This window comes from Callorhinus ursinus, unplaced genomic scaffold (genome assembly GCF_003265705.2).
Source record: "Callorhinus ursinus isolate GAN/ISIS: 27379988/994484 unplaced genomic scaffold, GSC_fseal_2.0 scaffold25, whole genome shotgun sequence".
Taxonomy (NCBI): Eukaryota; Metazoa; Chordata; class Mammalia; order Carnivora; family Otariidae; genus Callorhinus; species Callorhinus ursinus.
The window spans coordinates 38,157,517-38,181,528 of NW_027397087.1; the positions used below are offsets into that span (position 1 = coordinate 38,157,517).

Consider the following 24,012-nt stretch of genomic DNA (forward strand, 5'->3'; position numbering starts at 1 on the left):
CAGGCAGAGCCCCTAGTAGGCCCCTTCTTGGGGAATCCGGAGCAGTGGGCAGATCAGAGGCAGAAGCCACCCTGGCCAGCATGGGCTGACAGCTCCCCTCTCCTCCCCAGGACACCAAGCTGAAAACCATAAATGGTGAGGCCCCCACAGTGGATATCTCCTTCCAGCTGCTTTCCTCTGAGGTAAGGCTGTGGGGACGGGAAGGGCAGGGCCTGGCAGCCACGTGTCAGCTCCTGTAGCCCTGCAGTGTGTTCCAACCTCCTTCACAATTGCTGGCCTCGTTCAGGGGCTGGGGCCAGGGGCTTCTGGAAGGAGGGGACTACTGCTTTGGAGAGAAATGTCTGAGGGTGATTTGAAGCTCCAGAAAATGAAACAAAGCCGAGATTAGGAAGAGGAGAGTTGAGAGCAGAGGGCCACCCAGACCTGGCAGTCAGCCTCTAACCCAGCCCAAGCCAAGCCTGGCTCACTGGGATCAAGGTTCTACAAGGGTGAGCTAGGATTTCAGCTTCTGTTGCTACGTAACAAACTACCACAAACCTAGCAGCTTAAAACAATGCCCATTTATGGGCTTGCACTTCTGTGGGTAGGCAGCCTGACCTGGCATGGCTCAAATCAAGATGTTGGCAAGGTCACACTCCTTTCTGGAGGCTCTGGGAAAGAGTGTGCTTCCAGGCTCATTTAGGTGGTCATCAGAATCCAGTTCCCCATAGTCGTGGGGTCCAAGGTCCCTGTTTCCTCGTTGACTGCCAACCAAGGGGCCCCTCAGCTGCTAAAGGTCACCTACATTCCTCTCACAATGGCCCCCTCCATCTTTCAGCCAGCAGGCATGTCAAATCCCCCCCACACTTCAGAACTCTCTGACTTTCTCCTTTGTCAGCAGCCAGAGAAAACCCTCTGCTTTTAAAGGGGCTCATGTGATTAGGAGAGGCCCACTCTGAGAATGTCCCCATCTTAAGGTCAGCCGTGCCATGTAACATAATCACAGGGGTCACAGCTCATCATAGACATGGGTCCTGGGGATTAGGGTGTGGAATCTTGGGGGCCTGTTTTTGGAATCCTGCCTACCACAGCTTGGTTGATCCAAGTGGAAAGATACCACTGGCTGAGCCCTGCCTGATGGATGGGGTCTCTTCCTCTAACCAACTCTCCCTGGACTCTGGGTCCCAGTTGAACCCTGGTCCTTTGGCTCCAGTGCACCTGGCCAGCACCTTCTGGAATTCTTCCCCTTTTTGGTGGGTGGTGCTAAGACAGGCACAAAGCCGGGAGGTGGGCAGTTCAGGACCATGGATGCCTGGGTCAGCCCCCTCCCGCCGGCTTCGCACACCAGGAGAAATCGCCACCAGCACTGGGGTAATACTTGGCCCTGTGACCTTACCCATGGAGAACACGGGGAATTATATGGTGTGGGGTAAGAGGCATGTATCTGGAAACATAGCCACCTGAAAATGTGTCCCTAAGGCCTCTGGTGAGTACCTGGGACCTCCCATCAGCACTTTCCCCTGTGGAATGTTCTGCATTGTCTTCTAATTCCTGATTCCTCTATTTCCTGGTGAAAGAGAGTTTGTTAGAGACAGCCTGACACCCCACCCTCACCCCCATCCCCACCACCACACCAGGTGTAGGACCAAGAAGGTACTGAGAAGGGAAGACACAGAAGCAGCAAAAGACCCCAAGAAAGAAGCAGGGTCCTTGGAGAAAATGTCACCAATTTCCCAGATCAGAGCTCACTCCTCCACGGCCTCTTCTCGGGGTCTAGAGTCTATCAGTGGCCCCTCCTGTCCCTTCCTTACCTCCCCCTGTCCCTTCACAGGGACACATGTGTCCTGAGGACCGAAAGGAGCATCAAGTGCCCCTGGTCAAGCCACTGGGGGGCCCAGGCAGGCAACAGGCAGGTGGACAGGACACTTCCCCAGTTGCCCAGGGGCTAGGCACAAAGGTCTCAGTGATGAATTATTCACCGGAGCTGTGCTAAGTGCAAAATTAATCCCTTTCCTTCCAGCTGGCGGCCTCACTAAATTATCCCTCCAAGTCATGCGGGAAAACGCTGCCGAATTCATTTAGCGGCTGAGTGTTTTGATCTGGGCCTTGTGATTTTAGCTTCCCCTTCCCCCAGCCCCCCTCCCCCTGGAGGCGGGTAAAAAACCTTTCAGTAATGGATTTCCGAGAAGAAAGGAAAAGAAAGGGATCAAGATTGGGTGTGTACCAGGAAAATAGTACTAGAGGAAATTCAGATTCTGCAGCCAAGCATTCACCACACACACAGTTCCACACACGCACGCTCTCTCACACCATCGCGTGCGAATACCCACACGCAGACAGTCCCATATGCACAGACGTGAACATGCGGGCACACACACACCCCTTTGCATGGGCACACGCATTTAATACGCACACACATGCTCACACACACACATGCAGACTGACACACAGATGTTTTCACACCTGCATTGGCATACACAGAAGCTACATCTCTTTGTGGCCCAACTGTTCCTTGGTGACACTATCTGTGAGTTGGCCAATAACTGACTCACTTTGATTCTAGAATCCTGAACTCCAATTTTGGAGCTAATGTGGTGGGCTCGGCATAGGTTCTTGCAGCCAGGGCACCCAGCCATTCATTCTTTTATTCCACATATATGTGATGAGGACTAGAATTTTGGCCACCCTTGTGGATTTCAATGAGGAGAGGGAGGGGCCGGCAGCCATGGAGTCCATCTGCCTTGAATTCACCCTCATCTTGGACATGGCTTGGCTTGGACATGGCTCTCTGCTCACATCTGAGCCCTTTTGGCATCCTTCTCTCTGCGGGTTAGTGAGAGCGTGTTGAGAATTGATGAACAGGTGGATGGCCTGGCAGCTGAGTGCAGAGGGTCCATCCCCAGCTCCATCACTCACCACCACCCTCACTGTCATAGCACCCATGTCCTCTGTGCCACCGCAAACATTGGACACCTGTTATGTAGCAGATACTGTCCCGGTTTTAGGGATCTTACACGTCTTCATAGGACGCATTCTTAGAGGGCAGGGAGTGCGGACCAGACAGCGAGCTAGTCAGTTCATGAGCAGACAGCAGCTCCTGGTAAGAGGCCTGAGGAAACCCAGTGAGAGCAAACACCCGACAGGTTCTGAATTCTTTCCCTCTTACGGTTCCACCTAAGACGCTGTTTCCAAGCTCATGGTGGAAGGTACCTGGCCTTCATGTCTGCATTCCAGCCTGGGGAATCTTTTATTTATTTATTTATTTATTTATTTATTTATAAAGATTTTATTTATTTATTTGAGAGAGAGAGAATGAGAGATGGAGAGCACGAGAGGGAAGAGGGTCAGAGGGAGAGGCAGACTCCCCGCTGAGCAGAGAGCCCGACGTGGGACTTGATCCCGGGACTCCAGGATCATGACCTGAGCCGAAGGCAGTCGCTTAACCAACTGAGCCACCCAGGTGCCCCTGGGGAATCTTTTAAATCAAACACTGCTCAAAGCTCCATGAGCCACCGCCGCCGGAAGCCTGGGATCTTAGAGTCCCGTGGATACTCTGGCTGTGGGGGAGGCTTGGATAACGGGCCTCTCGGGGCCCCTTATCCATGTGACTAACAATTCCTTGCCCATGGTCAGATGGGCTACTGAAAGGTGATGCTTCGGGAGAAATAAATACTCATGCCCTGTTTGAGTACCTCCTTCCTGAGGACACATCCTCTTTCTCCTGAGCCTCGAGGGCAGACAGGTATCCTGACTAACTGAGGTTTGCGTGAACACTTTCTCCCCCACCCACTGCTTCCACATCACCCATTCTCAAAGCTCTGGGAACAAGAGCATTGTGGAATTTCCAAATAGAGACCACAGAGGTGTCTCTCAACAGCCCACCCTGGACAGGATTGTCCTTGACAATGTCCACCACAGGTGGTCTTACTCTTGCTCTGCCATGACAGGAAACTCACTACCACCAGACGTACCCTGTCCCATGGCTCTGTGGCCACAACAGATAGAAATGACCACCTCACACTGAGCCCACCCTCTCTGTGCCCCCAGGCTCCTGGCTCCTCCATCTGGGGCTGCGATGCGACCTTAGCAAGCCTCCCCTGCTGGTTGTGGGGAGACTGGCACGTGGTCAGGCATCCAGCATGCTGGCTGGCCAACTAGCCAGCAAGCCTGCAGTTTCTGTGAATGGTGGGATGAAGTGGTCTCCTGGTTTGGGATATTGTGCTTGAAGCTGGTTCTGCTGGTGATGGATTAAGGTTTTTCCTCTGATGGGACTTCTCTACAGGCACCTGCTACTTAGAGTGATCTGCTTGAAGCTAGAGTTGTGTGTGTAGATGAGCACATGAATAACTACACATAGATTCACAAAAACTAAAAAAATGGACACCTGCCTATAGGCAGCCAACTTCCCTTTATTGTACGTACAGTGGGGGTTGGCCTTGGGGGTCCAGTCAGCTCTAAGAATCCATAAGCCTATGGCCACTCCACAGATCTATATACAAATAACCCTATCTCTCCTCCATTCTCCCTCTGATGTGGGCCTCTGCTCTTTGAAGAGTGAGATCTGGTCGCCCAGGAGTCTGTGCTTCTCCAGGCTAAGCAGTCTGCCTCTTTTGATGAACTGGTGTCAAGATCCCACAGCATCCTGGGTGCCCTCCAGCTTGCAGGCAACTTCTTTGAAGTGAGGCCCACACTGAGCAGGTTTCCTAGGCTGACCCACGTGTATTGGAGCCCAGCGTGCACATGACAGGTGCTCACTGTGCCAGTCCCTGCCTCCTCACATGGAAACGTGCCTCCTGCAAGGTGGGACAAGTCTATGCAGTTGTCTGGGTGTTTGGCAACAGCGTGCCTTCTCAGGCTGGGATTTGGAATCCTGGCAGAGCACCAGGACACCAGGGAGAGATGGGGCCACTCACATGGGTGGCTGCCTCCTTCTTAGCCCACAATCCTGAGGACTTGAAACCCATGGGTTTCCTTGGATTTTGGCATAGGGTGGGTGCCTTTGAGGAGAGAAGGAGGTGGCACCTGCTGCTACCCCCTGAGGGAAGGGGCAGCTCCCATAGTCCTGTCTGACCCTCCCCCTTCCCTGTTCTCACAGGGAGGGCGGGGGCAGGTCTTCAACGCCATGCAAAGGGCTACCCTGGTGTTTTTATTCAAATCAGTTACAAAGCTCTCTGGAGACCAGACCAAAGTGGGGACAAGTGGCTGTTTAACAGATGTGGAGGGGAGGGCAGGGGATAGGCAAAATCATGCTGGCTTTTGATGAATTTTTATAAATTTCTTTGAAAGCCACATATGAAAGCCCTGGGCTGGTCTTTAGAGAAGCCCCAACACAAACCTGCCTCCGTTTCCCCACCAAGCACAGCTGCCTGGAGGACCCAGCATTCAGGATGGCACGAGAATCTCCCTGGCTGGTTCTGTCCTCTGTAGGGTTCTGTCCCCACCCCCAAGACCCCAGCTCTGAAAACGCCACCGCAAGGACGATGATGGATCCAGAGAGAAAAGGCCCTTTTCTCTCCCACAACCTCACAACACCCTGCCTGTCTTCCTTCCCACTCCACACCCCCTACACAAACAGTGTGCGTCCTCAGGTCTGGGTTTGAATCCTGGGTCCTGATCTTAGCCACCCTGAGTTCCACCTTCCTCATCCACAGAAGGAAGCTGTGATCCCTACCAGCCAGGAATGCAGTGAAAATGGAATGAAGGAGCATGTGTAAGTGCCTAGCCCAGTGTAGTTGCTGACAAAAGTGCTGAACTCATCAGAGATGAGGACAGGGCTCCTGGGGGAGGGGAACAATGGAGCCTTGCTAATCCATCACTCGGCCCCCATCCCTCATGACAGCCGTTCCACCAGATTCACATCCATAAGGACATCAGGAGGCCTTGTCAAGTGCTGAAGATAAACATCACCAGCCCCACATTTGGTCTCACAGCAATCTTTCAGGGAATGAAGAAATGGAGACGAGACAGACAATCATCTCTCTAGAGGCCAGATTTGCTGAAGTCCCCAGTGTACCATGCCTTGAGCTGGGGGCTGTGGAGGAGAAGTGAAGACCTGCTTCCTGCCCTGGGAGTGGGCAGGACTGGACCAAGAGCCATACTGCAGGCTCATTCCAGATGCCTCACCAACCACAGGACTCCACTGCCTTGAGAATGTGAGCCCGGGACTCCCAGCCAGAAATGGAATGTACTGAGTCAGGATACAGAGATGGCTAAGGAAGCTGGACATCTGGGCCCTCCCCTGGCCTGCTCTGTTCTCCCGTGAGCCCAATGCACAATTGGTGGATTGAAGAAGGGGGAGGGGAGGAGAGAGGGCAAAACTTCCAGACCAAACTATTCAGAGAGTGGGGGCTTGGGTTTCTCCCCATCTCAAAGCCACCCTACCATAGCCTAGACCTCTCTTCAGCCAAACCAGATGCACCCCCAGCTCCACCCAAGTTCATTCAGGCATGAATTCATTAGCCATTCTTTGGATCCCTAACCTGTGCCAAAGCAGTAAAGCACCCTGACAGATCGTTGCCACCCATCTTGCTAAGGGTTCTGTTTGAAGTGCTTTGGGCATACAAAGGTCAGGAGAAGAGTCACAGAGAAAAATGGTTTGAACTCTGCCTCAAAGAGTGGCTTGAAAATTGGCAAACCAAGGGTGATTCAGGCAGAAGGAATCACAGATGCAAAGAAATGGAGGCATGAAGGTATCTGAAGCACATGGGACATATGGAGGCTGTTGTAGGCAGTGAGACTGGAGAGTTAGTTGGGGCCTATACCATGGAGGGCCTGGATGCCAGGATTTAGGGTTTAGACTTTGGCAGTGGTTCAAAGTGGTTCGAAGCTAAGGAAGGTCTTTGGGCAGCAGTAAGATGTGATCTGACCTATATGTTGGAAATCTCTCTCTAGATGTAAATGGGGGGACCCAATTGGAAAGATTAAATGCAGAAAGCCCAGATTCCAAACTAACAAGAGTGAGCCCACAGACTGTCCAGTAAGCTATGGGCAGGGCTCTATTTAATACTAAAATCCTTGCCAGAATTTTTAAATATCCTTATCACCGGCACCCCTCCCCTGACCCTGCAACTTGCTTTCAGATTAACCCTCTGAAACCATTTTCTGGAGAATGAATTATGGCCCCAATGAGGATTAACACTCAGACCCTCCTTTGCTCACAGACAGACTCAGAGCTTCAAGTCCCACTGCAGCTGCAAGACCATGCAGGATGCCATAATGAGGCTTGCGATATGCATGGGAGGCAGCAAGCCCTCTTGCAGGGCCCCCATTTTCTGAGCCTCGCCTTCAGCTGAAGAGATAAGAACCTACAACTGGGGCCACAGGAAATGACAAAGCAGTGACTGATCGGGGAGCTGCTACACAGGGCTCATTATGGTTCTTGCCAGCGGGCGAGACACCCTTATCAGGGAGAAAATTGCATCAGGCCTCCTGAATTACTAGCGATTGGAAGCAGATTTCTTGGGACGCACTTTGTTAGATACCTAATGAGCGGGATACAGGCGGGCAGAGCCCAAGGCCGGTGGGGCGGGGGACAAATGTCTTTGTTAAACAGAATTTGTCAGTTTCCGCTCCGGGTTCCCTGGGGAGGGTTCAGGGCCAGCTAATTGAATTAAGAGCATGTGCGCTCCCGCGAGAAGGCTCAGGGCGGGGCGAGAGGCGGGCAGGCCGGAAGGCGGGCTCTTTCAGCACCAAGGACAGCAGCTGCATCCTGGCTAGTCTGTAATTGCCGGGGCAGGCTGGAACTGTTGCATTTTGCATGATCAGGGATCTAGGGGATGGAGTGGGTAGGAGGGAGGCCGAAGATGTTAGGGGAAGAGGAGGAAACAGGTGACCCAGGAAGCCTCGAGCCTGTGATGCTATTGGCCTGGTCTGTCTCAACAGACCCTCCTCTGCAGGCAACAGCAAAGGGCTGAGGCATGAGGAAGGGGAGTCTGCTTTCTACCATGACACTCACGTGGTGTGGGGCAGCTGCGGCAGCACAAGGAGTAGTGAGCTGCGCAGCGAGTCTGAGCCAGCACATGGCTGTGCATTGCTTTGAGCTTTCAAGGTAGGTCTCCAATTTCAGCCCTAATGAAGCAGGACATGCTGCAGCCACGGAACCACAGAGTGGAGGGGCCACTTGTCAGCCCCAAGCTGCCTCAGCCATCAGGGCAAGGCCTGCCAAGTAGAAAAGCAAACAAGCAGGCCTGTGGGGTGGGATAGCAGCCTCCACCCTCACCTAGAAAAAAGGAGGAGAGCTAGGTAAGCCTGGGCTTAAATAGGGAGGAGTTAGTCCCCAAGGCCCTACCCTCTCTTCATCCTCATTTTAGCATTATCCCCTTCCCCCATCTTCCACCCTGACTACCCACCATTTTGATCAGCCTTGCCCCTTCTTGTAGCCCCAGACAAGCTCCTTTCCCATGAGAAGCAAGGAAGAGAGGGCACAATTGCCTCCCCACAACGTGGGCAGACTGAAGCTGGGCAGTCTGAATAGGCAATGTTAAGGAGAATTTAGGCACTGTTTGGGGTATTGTGAGCCTCCTTACCTCATATGACAAGAGCAACTGCCTCTGGCCCTCCCTTTGGGGCTTCTACTGTATGGGAATCTAAAGATTTTTCTATAAAAGTCACCCGCTCACTTGCCCCCAACTCCCAGACCAGGATGGATCCTGGCAAAGTTGATTAGAGCAGGGGATTAGAATTGTGGGCAGGAGTCCTGCAAGGATGGGTGTGGGAGGTGGGGAGGTACTAGCATGAAGCAGCTGTGGAAACAGATACGGTCCAGGGCCAGCCATGGAGAGGGCAGAGCAGAGTAGATCCACTGAGTCTTGCAGGGGCCCCAGGAAGAGCAGCTAGGTGTCAGAAGGAGCAGAAGAGTTGACATCCATAAATACTCTGCCTTTCCTTCCCTCCTCCTGAGAACATCCTCTCCCACAACCTGCCTACCAGAGATTGACAAGGTGAAGTCACTGGTCTGGACTCAGGGGTCAGTGTCATTTTAATCTTATCTTTGTGATGAAAAATTAAATGAATTACACATAATAAATTTCAGAATCCATGTTAAAGTGCCTGGTGAGTGTGTGAGGGTAATCTAGCTGCAACATCTCTCACCCCATTGATCACCGGGGTTGATTCAGCTGGTCTGACTGGCTAAGCAGGTGTCCCCTTTCTCCCTTACTGCTCTGCATGCATCCCTCCTGAAGCTGTGCTCTGTAGATAGAAGAAGATTGTTCTTCCATCAAGGGTGTACGAGTAGCTGCTCTCCCCAGCTAGAACCTCCAAATAACCTCTCAAGGTCCAGTTGTGGGAGAACGTAGACTAGTCAAGCTTCCAAGACACCAGACACATCTAAATGAGGCACCACATGTGATGAACTGCCTTTCTTTTGAAAAAAAAATTTTTTTTAAGTACTGATAAGTGCCCAGCTCCCATCAGGGGCCCAGGACATGTCAGCTCTGGGTCGCTGAGTTTATCCAGCTGGTGCTGGGCCCACACAGGATAGATGTGAGGGAGACGGGCAGTGGGGGAAGGGACTCCCTCTGCAGTGTGTCCCTGCTTTCAGAGCTGATGGGGCACCTCTGGAGACCTCTCCCTTGATTTCATTACTTCCACTTCCTCCCTTAACTGGATTAGATGGCAGTCTATGAAATCCAGGGCAGCGAGATTGGCTTTCTGCCTGGAAATGAGGAGAGATGTCATTACAGGTCCTGAATCAGCATCTCGCCCCGGTCCCAGGGGCCACCTGGTCAATAGGGAGTTCATCTTTGCCCCGACTAGCTGTTCTTTCCTTCATTCTCTCCTGTATCCATCTACCCACGCATCCATCCGGTAGGCATTCTATAGTTCTCCTGCTCCAGCCAGTCTGGTGTTCAGCTGTTCTGAGCAGGAGACAGCATGTGGTGCTTTTTCCTATCTAAAACGCAGAGACAACAAGACAACCCCAAACCACCTGACTCAGATGCTATACAGAGCCACTGGTGTGTTCAGTGGGGAAACTCTCGATGAATCTCGCCCTCCCTAAACCATAGTCACTGGGAGAGGCAGGTGAGAGAGATAGCCAGGCCTAAAGCCCAGGGACAAAACAGGCTCAGGAGTTTTGGTTATAAAGTACAATAGGTGCCAAAATCAGCCTCAAGGTCACCCAATGCTTCCTCTTCTCATTCTAAGAATCTTTATATAGCTGCTTTCTCTTTGGAATCATCTGTCCTTGTACCCCTCTGACAGGATAGGTGGGAGATGAGGCCCAGACTGGACTAGATGCCTCTATCCTTGCATTACTATCCCTTACTCTACTGACATAAGCCTGAAAAGACTTCATGTTAATGAATTTGTGCATACCAAATTTTTTTTTAATTTTTAAAATTAGAGAGAGAGAGCAGGGGGAGGAGAGGCAGAGGGAGAGGGAGAGAATCTCAAGCAGATTCCCCACTTAGCACAGAGCCTGACGAGGGGCTTGAGCTCACAACCCTAAGATCATGACCTGAGCCAAAACCAAGAGTCAGACACTTAACCAACTGAGCCACCTAGGCGCCCCAGGAACTTCTGCATACAAAATTTTATTTTAAAAGGGGATAAAGGAATCATTATTTAAAGGATCCAGGTGGTAAAGTGAAGGGTCCTTATCCTGATTCATCCGGTTCATATGTGTGGGTTTTTATATAGAATATCCACTTCAAGGGAGGCCGACCCATACTTTGTTCTTCCTCTGTTTGTTCAGGGTCAGACATTCAGGCACCTCTAACCCTGAGCACATCCTGTGCTGGTTGGCACTGTGCCCATTGTTTTACTTGCTTCTAGCACAGATGGTGGCATATTTATCTGCTATGTGGCCAAGACAGAATTCCTAGGGTAGAAGCTGGTCATCTCTGAGGTCCCTACAGCCTTTGAACAACATGCACCTCTTAGGGTTAACCATGGATTTCCAAGAGAGCTTTAAAGTAACCTCTCCTCAAAGGGAGCATCACACATGTCCCTAAGCCCAGGGAACTTAAAGTTTGGGCAGAAAAACAAAAATGGCAAATGAGCCTGGAATTAGAGAACAGTGTGAGAGCAGAGAGAGCCAGCTTCTGGGCTGGAAGATCCCAGAAAAGCTTTGAGCAAGTGTGAGTGGAGGCCATCAAGATTTCCTAGAGAAGTTGGGATCTGAGTGAGGTTGAGTTCTAGACCAGCAGAGATGAGAGCTGCAGTCATGTCAAGGGGAGCAGAGAAGAGGAAAAAGTACCTGACAGCACAAGAAGGAGGCCCAGCGGAGCAGAGAGAGAGGAGACTGTTTGACAGGTGATAGATGGGAGGCTAACGGCAGATGTGGAATGGAAAAGGAATCTTCCCAGCAAAGGGTGTCAAAGGAGCATGGCGATGTTTGAAGCTGTTGTTACTGCACCAAATGTGAGAGTCCTGGATGGCATGGTTTGTTTATTCCTGCGACAAATAGATTTTGAGCACTACAATGAGGCAGTGTCTGGGGACAAAGTCTCTACTTACATGTCGCTTGCGCTGTAGTGTGGGGATCAGAGGGAGGCAGACAGTAAACAAGCAAAATCAGTTTTTGCAAGTTTAATTTTCTAGTAGAGTTAAGTACTATGAACAGTAAAATGGGATAATGTGAATACAGCGTATATTGGAGGAGGGGTGACTTTAGAGAGGATGGGCCTCTCTCTTGAAGGCCAGGGTCTCTCGTCTGGGCTGAAATCTGAATGATGAGAAGAGGACAGCTATGTAAAGACCCATGAGGCTATCTGGGCAGAGAGCACAGCAGGGGCAAAGGCCCTGAGGCAGGAAAGGCTAGCTTGTTGGAGGAATGCCCAGGACAGTGTGGTAAGGCCCCAGGGAGCAAGGGGGCAGGTGGTAGGCGGTAGACAGGAGCCAGGCATGCAGGGCCTCCTGAGCCATGAAGAGGAGAGGCTTCGGGGGTCTGGAAAAGTCATTTGTGGTAGAAAGACAGAAATTTCTTTGCACCTTCTCTTCCCAGAAGCCGGAAAACTTCTTGACACCAAACAACAGCCAGGTTCTGCCCATCCTGGACCCCAAGATCTTAGATGAGAAACTGGGTACCATCCGTGAGTCCTGGTCCAAGGCCACGGTGAGCTCTACAATGGATTCCAGCACATCTACCTCTCAGGAAACAGAGATAGAGCCTCAGGCACCCAAGATGTCCCATGAAATGGTAAGTGTCTCCACCCAGTGCTGGGAAAGGAAGAGTGGCGACAGGGGTCACGGGGAAAGGGTTTGACTGTCACCAAGTTCACTCCCCAGGTGGCAAGGAGACCTCCCTTCAGGCACACTCTGTATGTGACTTACCCCCAAGCTAAACTGGTGGAAGGTATGGATTCTTCATTTTACAGAGTTTCTTCACCTTTCGAATGGAACTCCCACACAATCTCCTTCAAAGCAAACCCTTGCAACACTTGTAAGACAGGGATCCATTGACTCAAGTAGAGATCAACCCAGCACTTTCTCAGGAGCACATCCCATGGGTAAGGGGAAGCCCCTCTGAGTCAATAATTTCAATTTCTCAAAGAGGAGATTGGGGCTCAAAGAAAAGAGGACACCGTCTTTGGTCCCAGGGTCTCTGTCCTTGGTCATGGGAGCGGCAGTTGACCAGATGCTGGGGAACGGTTGGTGAAGGTGGCCAAGGTGGTGGCTTAATTTGGTGAGGGGTCAGTGCTGAGTCCTGGCCCCTTAATGCAGAGAGATAAAGAACAGACCACCAAAAGACAGTCCAGTCAAAGTCCCCACTTGGGTACCAGGGGTGAATTCATGCGTGGCTTCCTCCCTTCTTCCACAGCGGGTCCCATGGGGAACACTACTCAGAAAGATCCTGAGGAAAGGCCCCAGCCAAGGCCACTGGCCCCTAGGGAAGCCCTGGGGCTCCCCTTCTCAGGATCTGCCCCTCTCCACCGACGGCCTCCGCATCTTCCCCTGGCACTTCTGCACCTTTCTGGAACACGTGCCATCAGATTAATAGGAAGGGTTGCTGTCTGCTGGGTGTGCCCAGGATGCTCCCACATGGACTTCCCCTGCCCACCCCGGAGCAGGTGCCAGAGCACCCATGGGCCACCTTCTACACACCCTTCTCTCACCTCTGCCCCTTGGGAAAACAGAGCTCAGGGCTGATTTGCGAGCTTAGCTCTCAACTGCGTTAAAAATAAACATGCAGACTTTGTCTTTGGAGACTTTGGCAGCATGAATAGAGCCTGTGGTCAGTCTTTGTCTTTTCATAAGGATTCAACCATAAAAGATGGCACTAACCTGCAGCAGGTTAGCCAAGAACAGGAACTGTTCTTGAGCAAGAGGCCAAATAACCATTCTGAGCAATGGAGGGGAGGAGGAGAAATAAGTGGCCCAAGAACACTAAGACAAGATTCTGGAAGGCTCTGAATGCGTACAAGGGGGCTTAGGGATCCTCTATACTCACAGGCTATCAGAGCAGCTCTGAGTTGGGTTCATGCGTCCAGAGAAGCATGCCCCCTCTGGAAATCACTTAGCACTCCTGTCAGTGGGCTGGTCCCTCTACCCTCCCTCTTGATGGGCACCTGGCAAGATGGTGGTAAATACTTACTGGGCCATGTGATGAAATGCCTGGCTAGACAGCAAGGCCATCAGAAAGAACTTTAGAGGGCGTCTAGTCCAGTCTCCTAATTTGATGAAGGGTGGCAATGAGGAAGCCCTAAGGTGGGGTAACCCTGCCCAAGGCTTCCTGACGCCACTCTCCCATGCTGCCTTGCTTATAAATGAAAACAGGTAGCTGCGGAGGCCTGCATGCCCAGCCCTGCACTGTTGAGCCAACCTGACACCACTGGGTCCCTCAGACACTCATGCAGTATTAAGTACACTGGGCCTGCCCTTATCCCTTGCCCATCACAGCCTGTGTCAGGCCCAGCCTGTCCCCTCCTGGTGCCTGACTCTTGGTTCCACTCCATTTTCCCTCCCAACCCTGCCTTCAGTCCCCCAACCCATCATTTGTCCCTTCCTCTCTCTCTCCCTCTCTCTCTCTCAGCTCAGATTTATCATCTGGCTTTTCCCACCTCTGATCCTTTGCCCAAGTTAGGTCCTGGAGACCCAGCCCCCAGCTCCAGCTCATACCCGCTCGCCAGAGCCTGCGAGGACCAGGGCAGGACCCAGACATCCACATGGCCCACAGAGCCCTATCCCAAGCAATAGAACGTGGGTGGGTACCAACAATGTGCAGCTCCGTGAAATCACAGGTAGCCATGTAGCAACGCGTCACCGTTCCATAGCAACCACACAAAATTATATAGCAATAGACGAGCTCATGCAAACGAGAGACACAGTGACAAGCACTAGAATGCAGGCAGGGAGTGGTGGAGTATAGTTGCATATCAATAGAGCCCCACCATACAACACTATTCCACAGCACTGGATGATAGGACCTGCAAACACAGAACATGGGAGTGAACACACAGCGGGTAAGCTGCAGACAGTCATAGAGCAGAAGATACTCAGCCACCACTGGAACATCTGGGTGGCAAGGGCGCCTTCACAGTGTGTGACTCCTGGGCGTGTGGTCAGCAGCAGAGCCTGGGGGCAGGGCAGCGGGGCCCCGGTGACATGGCCGTGGTTGAGTAGGGAGCCAGCGATGACCTGCCTCCCTCTTCTCCCCGCCTCTGAATTCAGGCTGTGAGCCTCTCAGCGGCACCAGATTTCTGGAGCGTGTTTGTCGGTCTAGTCTTGTAGCCTGGTGCCCAGAGCCCAAGAGACAATTTTACCTCTGAGTCCCTCCAGAGCCTACTCTGGCTTAATAGGAAATTGAGCATTTCCTGGAGAAAGGAGCACCTTGGGAAGGGAGAAGGGAGTGGAGGGGACGCGGGGTCTGTACCCTCTCTGCCCCAGGGGCCAGTCCCAGCTCTGTAGCCGCCATGAGCCCCACAAGGCTCCCTTCCCCTAATGCACCCTTGGGTCCGCCTTTGTTCCCAGCTGAGGTCCAGCCAGTTCTTCCATCTCAGACTGGTTTTAACTAACACGCCTTTCAGGTGCCACTTTGTCCACATGGTGCAAAGCTCCTGTCCCGAGTGGACCTCCTGGGACCAGGGTCCACGGATGTGGTCTCAGGGCAGATGTAGGGCTTGGCAGGGCTGGAGGAAGCCTCCACCTCCCTTCTGAGAGGCCAGGGAGTCTTTTTTGGAAGAGGTGGGCTTTTGAGTGTGAAGAACGCGACATTAAAGCGTCGTCTTGAATATGGTAACTCCCAAACATTAAACAACTTGCAAGCATTCCCCTTCACCCCCATACCCCACCCTCCCTGAGCCCACCTCATGCTGAGCCAGGCAATGTCAAGAGCAGGGAAGATGAGGGGCTGGTTCCATTCACAGAGGGCTTATCAAGCACCTGCCTGTGCCAGGATTCCCCATTCCCTGGGCAGTAACCTCAGCAATTCCTCCAGCCTGCCCAAAAACCAGAAGCCCCCACCCCGGCCAGGTACCCAGTGCTGTGTCCAGCTGTGCAGGGGGAAGCGTCGGGGAGGAAGAGGCCAAGGCCCAGAGCCCTGGACTTTCTCAGCAGGCAGGAGCGAGCCACACTCCAGGAAACAACAGGGTGACACTGAGCAGACACACAGGAAATATTTGGTGAGGGATAAATGGCAAAGGGGCATGGCCAAGACCATTTATCTTCTTAAGTGCCATGCTTACCCAGCATTGCTGGGCACACCGAGTGAGTCCTCAGGAAAGAGAGAGGGGAGCAAGGAAGGCTTCCTGGAGGAGGAAGAAGTACTCGGTTGCTATTCAAGAAGTGTGTGTTCAGTGTTGTTTGTAGTGCAGAAATTCTAGCACAGGGTCTTTATCATCTTCTCTCTGGCTCCCTTCCTCCATTCGCCCCCCACACACCTCCTTTTCCCTCTGTCTCTCTCCCCACCCCCATTGCTGCCTCTCCCTGCTTCCGCCTTTCTTTGGTTTTCTCAATTTCTTTCTGATTCTCTGGCTTTCTCTCTCTCTCTGACTCTCTCTGTTTCCCTCCCTCCTTCCCTCCCTCCCTCCTGTGCTCAGAGATTTGTGGCAGACCAGAGGCCCTCATACCAGCAGATGAATAATTGACAAGGGTTGTTTAAAGATTCAGTGGAGTTTTTCCAACCTCACCACACTGGAATAACTCATTTCTTTCATTCTCTCTTTGAAAGCCTTTCCCCCTCCATCTCTCCCCTTCCCGGTCCCCACATGCCAGCCCCGCTCTGAGCACAGCTTTTGTCTCTCTCCCTTTCTAAAGTCTGCTGGACCCCAGAATGATCCCTTCATCCTCATTTCCTTAACTTCACTTCCCCCACTGTTACCACCCCATTTGACCTCTCCTAAGAGTGGTAGGTTGACTTCAGCTCCTCGGGACACCATTTCCCCAAGAAAGAGAGTCCCATTTCATGGGCGAGGAGAAGAAGGAAGGCCCAAGGAACTGTGACCTCTCTCAGATCACACAGCAGCAGAGGTGGGGTTCAGACCACTGGAGTGCAGGCCTCCTAGCCCAGGGACCGCCCCCCCCCCCCCCCCCCCCGGGGGGGGGGCGGGGGGGGGGGGGGCCCCCCCCCCCCCCGGGGCCCCCCCCCCCCCCCCCCCCGCCAGGCAGGTGGAGAGGGGCTGGCTCTGCCATGCCTTCCCAGGGTGGTTCTGAGCACTGTGTCCCTGAGCTTTGATTTCTCCATCTGTAACACAGGAGAGCTGCTTACCTGCTCTAACAGCTCCATAGGGCCAGGTGGGACAGAGGAGGGACCTTCATAAGGGGGGCCTGGCGGTGTAGCAGAGATTCCTGGGAGCGTGGTCCTGCATGGCTGCTGGGAGTGGCCCGAGGGTGCCCAGCCATCCCTGTTTGCCCAGGACCAAGGAGTCCCCGAGCAGTAGGACTTGCAGTGCTAACCCAGAGACAGACTCAGTCAAACCAGGAAGAGAGTCACCCTGCGTGGCGTGGGCCCTCCCCGTCAGCCCTGCAGCAACAGGGCACACACCCTCTGCCCATCCTGCCCGACTCCACACTGTCCCCTGCTCTCACAGAGCTCTCACCACCTCCTTGAAGTGACCTTGAACTCCCTTCCCCTCTCTGGGCCCCAGTTCCTTCCTCTGTCAGCAGAGGAGGTTGGAGCAGATGTTCTGGGTCCCCCCTGGGGCTGTGACCAGAGCCTCTCACCACCCGCCCCCCACCAGGATGAGGTCTGCAGGCTGGTGAGGCTGAGAAGCTCAAAGCCGGCCCCGCTCCCAAGGCACCACCTGGTGGTTACCTGAGTATGACACTGCACGCAACGGTGACTTACAGGAATGGCCGTCTGCGGTGAAGGGGTCACAAAGCCCAGGAGCCTGGGGTTGGCCCCCAGGAGCCAGAGAGACACTGAGCCCAACCTGGGAGGCAGAACCCCACCAGGGGGCTCCGATACTTTGGGGCACAGGGGCAGAGAAAACACAAGACAATCAGTGAGACAGGGAGAGAGAACATACAGCCATCTGGCACCTACCTCAATAGCCTCCAACCGGATGCACCTGACTGGGTGTCCCCTCCCAGCCACGCCACACAAACCACCTGACGCATTCCCGAAACATGGCTGTCACCTTCTCCCTCTCGCTCCAGCCCCCCACTGTCTGTAGCCCCCAGCTCCACAGCACAGTGCTCACGGCCCCAGTTTGCCAGCTCTGTCTTCTGTCCCGTCGCTTCCGCAAGCACCCCTGTCCTGTCCAGCTGGCCAGAGGCCCAGGAAGGGGCATATGTTCATCACACGAGCACTTTATCACACCCACCCCACACCAGCCCTCCCCAGCTCCTCCCCTGCACTCCTGCGGCCCCTCAGCTGAGAGCCCAGCGGCTGGCACTAGGGGCAGGGGTTCCTAAACACAGATCTTGGAGTGTGCAACCGTCACAGCTCCCGGGCTCAGCTGAGCCCCTCACCAGCTCCTCACTCTGTCCTTCTCTTCGTCCACCAGTTCCTACACATGCACACACAGAGAGAGAGGGTGAGCTCACAAGCGTTTGAGGAAGGGAGGGAAAGGAGGAAGGGGGGAAGGAAGCAATAAGACCATCGTACAAGTGTTCTGTTCTCCCCCCGACACACACACAGCGCCTCCTCCCTTTCTCTCCATAGAGCCCTAGCAGACTTCGGTCCCCACCACTCAAGAGCTGTGTGACCTTGGAAAAGTCACACCACCTCTCTGGGCCTGTCTGCTCATTGTTAAGTGGAAGGAATACTCTCCCCTGTCCCCCTCTTAAGACTGCAAGGAGGATTAACAAGAGCAGATGGCAGTGTGCTGGAAACCGAAGGGCTGTCCACTGTGTGGGAGGCTTAGGACTGGTCACTGTGTTCATGGGCCCTTCGAGAAGGAGGGGGAGGTGGGGGTGGGGGGTGGGGGGAGGCACGAATCCTGCAGACCTCCGCCGTCTGACCCTTTCTCCAGACGGGCCGTTCCCAGAACCCTGGCGCACTCCTCTCCCCTCCGTGCCCCCGCCCTCTGAGTCTCTGGTGGGCCATTCTCCTCCCCCATCCATCACCTGGGACTAAAGAGATTAATAAACAAGACTCATAACTCAGCTGCTGGGATGCAGCAGATATTTACGGCTCCGTTTCAATTTGCAGAGAGATTAAGTGTTTGTCGATTTATTGTCTCTTGGTGTGTGTGAGAGCTGAGCAAGGCCCCCCCGCAGGCCAGCCGCCCTCCCCCACTCCGCATACTCACACACTTGTGGGCGCACCACCCCCTGCCTGGTCCCTGGAGCAGGTGGGGAGCCCGGTGCTGCCCAGCCAGGGAAAGCCACTGGCCGCTGGAGTGGATTTGTCTTTCTGATCAACTTGACCAGAGGGGCAAGTGACCTTGGCCCCAGGAGATGGCCCCTGGGCCCCTGGAACAGGGTTATTAGACAAGATGGGGGGTACCCTCCTTTGACGATTCATCGGGTCCTTCCTGGCCTTCCCCCATACTCATCTCTCCCCAAAGGGCAAGGGCCTGTGGGGCTGGGTAAATGTGCCCTAGATCCCAAGACCCACAATTCTAGATCACTTTCTGGGTATCCAAGACCCCAGGATTCCTTATTCAGATGGACCTGAGCCTGCTCTTGAGAACGATGCAGGCCTCTTCCCAAAGTCCATCCTCCCCAGAGTGGAGTACTTTCAGGGAGAAGCCCAGCTAGGCCCAGGGGATGGCCCTTTGGGGAGGGAGGGTGGCACATGCTGAGAGCCTCCCCTTATGTCTCTGTCACAGGCCCCACAGACATTAGGGACTGGATCTTGAAGGGGAGGCACACTTCTGATGAGAAAGCCTCCCACCCCAGGGGTGAAACAGCATGGGGAGGCTGGTGGGAAAAGGGGCTGCCCCAAGAACGAGAGTGCTTGAGGAGCCAAGAAGGGGACACAGAGAACAACTGTCAAGTGCTCCCCCACGCCCACGGACCCCAAGCTGCCTCTCTCCTCCCCTGTTGACTTTATAGTCAGACACAGGCATTCATTCATTCATTCATTTGGCCAGCTTTTTGGGCATGTTCTGTGTACCATACCCTGTTACCTTGCCCTGCAGAGCCCTCTCATCTGTGCAGGTGAACCAGAGTTGAGTCCCGTCTCCACCACTCAAGAACTGCGTGACCTTGGGTAAATCGTTCCACCTCTCTGGGCCTGTCTCTTCTATTGAGTAGAGGGAATACTCTCCCGGTACCAACCGTTGAGGCCTTGGAGAGGATTAACAAGAGAGTGGATGGCAGTGCAGAGGAAACTGAGGGGGGCCTTCACTTTGCAGGAGGCATATTAATAGTCACCGTGTTCATGGACCCTTCGAGCCAGGGAAGGGTGGGGAAGGGGGGAGCAACACACCTCACCCAGGCCTTCCCCGCTGACCCTTCTCTGGAAGCACATCCCTAAGCTCAGTGACAATGACATAAAGATAACTCCCTACACAAGTCCCTGTCCTCAGGAAGCCCCAGTTCAGCAGGAGAAACACATCAGGGATCCATGCAGGAGGGTGGCCAGGACTGGGGTGCTGTCTGCTCAGGGGATTGTGGGGGCACGGGGGGAGTGTACCTAACCCCAACCCCCATCCCACCTGCCCCAGATATCAGTCATCAGTGGTTGTTAGTATGAAAACTATGACAGATCTTTGGTTTGCTGGAGAAAAGAAGTCTAGGTTAGTGAACTTGTTCCTGTAAGAGGAATCTGTTGAGTTGAGATTACCTGTGTATTTACGTTGTGTGTCTGTCTGTCTCCACATCTCTCTTCCAGGTGGGACCCTGGCCTGAGGTCTCACCAAGAGGCACTATGGGGCCCTCAAGCTAGTCCCTTCCTTCCAGGCTAGTCCTCAAGCTAAGACCTCAGTTTCTTTTTCTGTAAAATGAGGAGACTATTCCTGCAGTGAGAGATGAGGAGGTCTTAGGGCGTGGAGGCGAGAACTGAAGGGAAACATGGGACAGAGGGTTGGCCAAATCAGGGCCTGCCCCCAGCACCCAAAGATCAGGCTGAGAGGAGATGTGGGTAAGGGGCACACTGGAGCGGAGGCTCCCCAGAGGAGCGAGAAAACTACCGGCCAAGGGTGCCTGGGCTGGGAGGGGCACCTGGAGACCTGGGTTGGGTTCTGACTCTGCCACTGATGTGAGCAGTTGCCCTGGCTGCAGCCCTCCCCTCTCTGGGCCCCAGCCTCCCCTCTGGTCTTGATGGTTTCCTCTTTCATCGGGCAAACAAGGCGGAGGGAGGTAGGACGACCCCTGGCTCTGCTCCTCACAAGACGTCTGGCACTGCGCTCTATCACTGCCCATCTCAGCTCCTGATTAAGCACTGGGGGGTTGGGGGGGGCAGAGGCGCAGCTCTCTTGGTAAATAAAGCCAAGATGATGAGGCCGTAAATTGCTGAGGGCTTGAAGCATCGATTGGTGAGGGTGGGAGGGACTACAGAACCAGGGGTGACACCTGGGAAATGGGGCCCATTCCTTCTGCAAACTGCCAGCCTAGCCCTCCTTTTAATAAAACCAATTGTATCCATCAATCTTTATTGAGCTCTTACTCTGCTCCCAGAACTTTCACCATAATGTCATTGCCTCCTTGCACCAACCTGATGAAGGACGGACAGTTAACATCCACACTTTACAGTTGGGGAAGTGTGAGAAACTCAGTAGCCCTCCCAGGACCCTAGGGCAAGGCTGAGGAAGAGCGTTCATTGGTCCAGCACAGGTCTGGGGTCTGCGGCCCCGTGCCTGCTTCTGCCGCCGCCTTGGCCTCGTGACTCAGAACTCAACAGCCTGGTGAGCTCGACTCACCACGTTCCCAGTCCATCTGTCTGGGTGGGAGGGCTGCCTCTGTTTGCTGGTTAAACACCAAAACAGAACTCTGGGGCTGCAGGTCCCCTCCCCAGGCCCATCCCAAACCTTTGGGAGTCTAGGCAGAGAGGTCTATGCACCGTAAGTCTGAACTCCAAAGAACGATAAGTCATCAGTTAAGCTGTAGCTAACAAACTATTAAATAAGTTCTATTCTTCCTTCACAAATACACCTTATTAACCACCTCTGAGAATCCCCAGATTCCACACTGGACCCTGGCAACATGGGGAGAGCAGCTACCAGGCCCTGCCCCTAGTCACCCATATCCTAGGAGATGTCCCCTTTACCTCTAACCAAGCTGTTTCAGTCCCATACCCTAAGGGCCCAATGACCATGTGAGACCTTTCATGTTGCCCTCAGGAGAACAGGCCCTGGGATAGGAGGGAATTCCAGGGTCCCAGGTACCCGGGCGGGGGGTGGGGGTGTCGTGGTCTGGAAGGGTGCTTAGGCTCTGGGTGGACGCAGCTCCTTGGCCCTACCAACTCTCAGCCCATGGGGAAGGTGGCAGCCCTGGATGGCCAGAGCAGGACCCTCTAACACACAGGGCCCAAAGCAGGGGCCCTGCTTGTCCAAGGCGAAGGGCCGAACAGCCCCTCCCCCAGCGCGGTGACTCTATTAGGCTGTGCTCCTGAGTTCCGATTAAATGCTTTTCAGTACAATCCAATTTCCTCCTGACATGGACTAGAAAAACGCAGTCTGTGCACGCACGCGTGCACGCACACACACACACACACACACACACACAATACATTTGGTGTTAAATATCCAATCAGGCCCAAAGATAATAGAGAAGGGCCAGTTCACTCCCAGTTTAATCAGATAAAATGCCCATTCATCGGCTCCTGCCAGTGGCAGACGTCCCCTCCTCAGCGGCCGGGACCGAGTGGAGGGGGCGGGAGCGGCTGCAGGAGAGGGGCTGGAGCAGAGGGGGACCTTGGGGAGGAGAAACGGGCTGAGTAGGTGGGCTGTGCCTTTAAATCTTCAAGGAGGGGGGACAGCATTGCCCACAGGGGACTAATTATCCTTCAGCCTTTAGCCAACTCTTACTCAAACAGACAAAAGGGGGGCTCAGCAGCCCCAACGTGCTAAGCTTCTGCAGCAGCTTTTCACTCTCAGATATGCAAATCTACCTCGGCAGGGCGGACCCTAGGGATGGCTGAATAGTGGTCTAGAGAGTAGGAAGGGCCAGCAAGGGCAAGGGCCTGGCGGCTGGACCCTCTCCAAGGATAGTTGGGGGAGACTAGAGGCATCTCACTGTTCCTCCTCTGGCTGTGTGGGGAGCCCTGCCTCACAGTGGGGGAGAGCCTTATGGAGGCCAAGAAGAAAGTCCCTCCCTCTCCTTTATGGAGGGGGTGCTCCCTCCGCAAGCTGGCTCAGAGACCAGGAGCTGACAGCCCCGACGGGGCCCTCCTGCACACTTGCCCCCTCTGGTCTAGGACATAGGCAGCAGGTAGCCTATCCAAGGCACAAATCTAGGTGTGGCCCTTACCCTAAACCTGTCCATGGCTCACTCACCTGCAGCACGAGTCCCTCAGCCTGGTGGCCTCCGTGACCTCTGAAGCTTATGCCCCAACCCAGAATATTCTACCCACGCCTAACTCTAATGGTATCCGCTCACAGTTTCAAGCCTTGATTCCTCCCCTCTGCCTGCCTTATGTCCCCTCCCACACCCCCACTCCAGGTTCCTGGCACACAGTAGGTGCTCAGTAAATGTGTCCAAGAAATGCATAAAGGGCCCCTTCCTAGGCAGCCACATAACCCAGGGAGATGACAGGTCTGGATCAGAGACAGGAAGCTTGCTTTCCGCTCAGCTCCCAGCCAGCACCTACAGGAAGCTCAGTCTTTCCAGCTATGAAATGGGATGATGTAGGCTGGTTGCAAAAATCCCGAGGTGACTGGAGGGGGCTCTATGAGTTGTGAAGGGCCTCTGGCGTCTTACCGTTCATGTCAAGGTGAAGAGGACAATATCAGGAAGAGGGCAGTCAGAGGCCAGATTCCATCTCTCTTAACCCTTCCAAGACCCTCCTGTCAGACAGCCCCCCTCGGGGAATCCATTCCCACTCTGTATGGGTCTCTGCCCTACCTCTCCAAGTCCTCTGCCCAGCTGAGAATTTCACTGCCATCTCAGCAGGAGGGGCCTGGGGCCTGGGCCTTAAAAGTGGGAGGGGAGCTTAAAAACTCTGGGAGGCGGGTCCTGAGGCAGGAGTGAAGATGGGCTTTAGTGCAGAAGGTCTGGCTAATCAGTACTTAGATTCTGAGACCAAAGCCTGGGCCTAGGGTGGGCAGGGACACAGGCATCCCAGGAGACTGAGTGCGAGGGGGGAGCCCAGGTATTGGGAGAGCCCCCTTCCCTCACTGCTACCTGTGTTGTGAATGTCTGGGCCCAGGAGAATTCAAGGGAGAGGGTGGGTCATGAGGAGGAAAGTAGCCAGGAGAGGCCGTGTGGCAAGCCAGCCGAGAAGGGTCTCTGAGGGGACCAACCGCCATGAGGCTCTAGTCTCCAAAGGCAAAGGGTAACACATGGGGTTCCAGAAGCATTGCCCAAGAGTCTGAAAGCAGAAACACTTTGTGAAGCCTGGCAGAAATGGAGTGTAGTTTCTAGCAACTCAGGGCTGGGAGAATGGTCTCGCCTGGGCTAGAGGTGGGAGGGACAAACAAGCCAGAAAATGTCCAGCCAGTGAGGAAGGGGGTGAGGAGAGGACATAGTGGCGCCTAAGAAAGGATCTAGATGGGGTTGGAGCAGCAGGGACAAAGTAGGTGTGCCCCCAGGGACAGGGAGCTA

General features: G+C 53.9%; 1 protein-coding gene and 1 long non-coding RNA gene across 7 annotated transcripts in view; one reads left to right on the plus strand and one right to left on the minus strand.

The window, feature by feature from the left end:
* Nucleotides 1-16,801, minus strand: part of LOC112833463 (uncharacterized) — a 32,909-nt gene extending 16,108 nt beyond the window's left edge. The window contains exon 1 of the long non-coding RNA XR_003210631.2: nucleotides 16,628-16,801. This is a non-coding gene — a long non-coding RNA (uncharacterized lncRNA). The remainder of the gene's footprint in view (nucleotides 1-16,627) is intronic.
* The window catches only part of CCDC33 (coiled-coil domain containing 33), a 100,956-nt gene that overhangs the window by 51,405 nt on the left and 25,539 nt on the right, over nucleotides 1-24,012 (plus strand). For all 6 annotated transcript variants that reach the window (XM_073877363.1, XM_073877357.1, XM_073877361.1 and 3 more), the window contains 2 exons: nucleotides 111-182; nucleotides 11,927-12,121. In XM_073877363.1, the coding sequence (XP_073733464.1) occupies nucleotides 111-182; nucleotides 11,927-12,121 (267 nt within the window). The remainder of the gene's footprint in view (nucleotides 1-110; nucleotides 183-11,926; nucleotides 12,122-24,012) is intronic.